The sequence below is a fragment of the Herpailurus yagouaroundi genome, unplaced genomic scaffold (genome assembly GCF_014898765.1).
Source record: "Herpailurus yagouaroundi ecotype Mexico unplaced genomic scaffold, PumYag 67296, whole genome shotgun sequence".
NCBI lineage: Eukaryota > Metazoa > Chordata > Mammalia > Carnivora > Felidae > Herpailurus > Herpailurus yagouaroundi.
In genome coordinates, this window is record NW_024420124.1 from 9,489 (window position 1) to 11,983 (window position 2,495).

The window sequence follows — 2,495 nt, forward strand, 5'->3', positions numbered from 1 at the left end:
TTACTACCTTTGCACCTCATAGCTTTCCTTCATTAGTAAGGACAACTGACAGAAGAAATATCTGTCAAAATTACAGATAAACTATTTCCTAATAGGACTAGCTCTAAATCATTTTAATGTTGAGACAAACCCTTCAGTACTGTGGTCTACTTTTCTTGCTGTTGATAATAATCTATTAATGTTTCTCTCTGTAGGTACTTCTCTTGTAGCCTGAGACCATGGATCAAGGAAATTATTCTAGGGTGGCTGAGTTTGTGTTGCTGGGACTCTGTAGTTCATGGAAGCTCCAGTATTTCTTCTTCGTGTTGTTTAACTTCTTGTACATTGCCATTGTACTCGGCAACCTCCTCATTGTCCTCACTGTGATTTCTGAACCTGCCCTGCACACACCCATGTACATCATGCTTGGTAACCTTTCTGTTCTTGATATATTTCTAGCCACTTATGCAACCCCCAAGATGATTCATGACTTCCTTTATGAATCTAAGACTATCTCCTTTGAGGGCTGCATGGCCCAGATATTCTTGCTCCATGTCTTTGCTGGTGGTGAGATGGTGCTTCTTGTAGCCATGGCTTATGACAGGTATGTAGCCATATGCAAACCTCTCCATTATACAACCATCATGAACTTGTACAAGTGTACAGGCCTGGTGGTAGGCTCTTGGGTCATTGGGATCATGCACTCCCTGAGCCAGTTAGCTTTCACTATAAACTTACCTTTCTGTGGCCCAAACATAGTGGACAGTTATTACTGTGACCTTACCGCGGTCATTAAACTTGCTTGCACAGACACTTATGTTCCTGAACTGTTGATGCTTTTGGACAGTGGTCTCATGGGGGTGACTTCATTCTTACTCTTGCTGATCTCTTACACAGTCATCCTAATCACTGTACAACATCATTCCTCAGTGGGCAGGGCCAAGGCCTGCAGTATTCTGACTGCCCACATCACTGTAGTGACCCTGTTTTTCGGGCCCTGTATCTTCATCTATGCCTGGCCTTTCAGCAACTTCCCAGTGGATAAAGTCCTTTCTGTGTTCTCTACGGTCTTCACACCTATATTGAACCCCATTATCTACACATTGAGAAACAAAGAGGTGAAATCAGCAATGCACAAGCTGAAGACCAGGTATGTGAGTTACAGGCTGCTTTTCCACCTGTCTCTCACAAGACTAGATTTGCTGAATTGAGCAGACAAGAAGAAACTTGAGAAAACATTGACTTATTTTTCTCTTGTTGTTACCATTGTTTTAAAAGTTACCTTATTTGTTTGAAATGATAAATGTAATGTATGTTCTTTGTTATACAGTTATAGTAAAGAAATCTCACATGATTATGCAGTTTCTAATCTAATAAATTGCCTATATATGCTACCTAAAATCAGTGACAGGATGTTTCACAAATTATTATGTAATTTAAATTTTATGAAAATAATTTCATAAAAATTTCAGTGGATATCCATATTGGATAAACAAAACAATGTTGTTTCTTTTTTAAAATGTTGATTTATTACTGAGAGAGAGGGAGAGAGAGAGAAAAAGGGAAAGAGAGAGAGAGGGAGGCAGAAAATCCCAGGCAGGCTCCACACTGTCAGCATGGGGCCTGAAGTGGAGCTTGAACTTACGAACAGTGAGATCATAACCTGAGCCGAAATCAAGAGTTGGATGCTTAACTGACTGAGCCACCCAGGTGCCCCAAAAATGCTGTTTCTTTTATGGTCTAAAATATTCCAAGTAATCTCTAATTTAGTTCCAGTAGTAAAAACAATCCTATGAGTATTCCTGTTTTCACACATTTAACATAAAAAAGTTCGTGCAATTCATCAAAAAAAATCCATTTAGCATTAAAAAATAATTTCACAAAAATTCAAGGTGATACTCTTTTTTAATTTTTAGTTATTCTGAGAGAGAGAGAGAGAGAGAGAGAGAGAGCGAGAGCGAGAGCGAGAGCGCGCGCGCAGGGGAGGGGCAGAGAGAGAGAGAGACAGACAGACAGAGAGTCTCAAGCAGCTCTACACTGCCAGTGCCAAGCCTGACACAGGGCTCAAACTCATGAATCATGAGATCATGACCTGAGCCAAGATTAAGGGCAGGATACTCTTAGCAATCTACATATTCAATGCAATTCTAATCAAAATTGCACCAGCATTCTTCTCAAAGCTAGAACAAGCAATCCCAAAATTTGTATGGACCCACAAAAGGCCCCGAATCGCCAAAGTAATATTGAAGAAGACCACCAAAGCGGGAGGCATCACAATCCCAGACTTTAGCCTCTACTACAAAGCTGTCATCATCAAGACAGCATGGTATTGGCACAAAAACAGACACATAGACCAATGGAATAGAATAGAGAACCCAGAAATGGACCCACAAACGTATGGCCAACTAATCTTTGACAAAGCAGGAAACAATACCCAATGGAAAAAAGATAGTCTCTTTAACAAATGGTGCTTTAACAGACAGCAACATGCAGAAGAATGAAACTAGACCACTTAT

General features: G+C 40.2%; 1 protein-coding gene across 1 annotated transcript; it reads left to right on the forward strand.

The window, feature by feature from the left end:
* Positions 1 to 215: 215 nt before the first annotated feature.
* Positions 216 to 1,190, forward strand: LOC121024883 (olfactory receptor 4K14-like). The gene has a single exon (XM_040467183.1). It carries the CDS (start codon positions 219 to 221, stop codon positions 1,188 to 1,190), a length of 972 nt encoding a protein of 323 aa, XP_040323117.1. The 5' UTR covers positions 216 to 218.
* Positions 1,191 to 2,495: the final 1,305 nt, after the last annotated feature.

Bases quoted from the DNA above. Each gene is read 5' to 3' on its own strand.
- LOC121024883 (XM_040467183.1), top strand. From the start codon at position 219: ATGGATCAAGGAAATTATTCTAGGGTGGCTGAGTTTGTGTTGCTGGGA.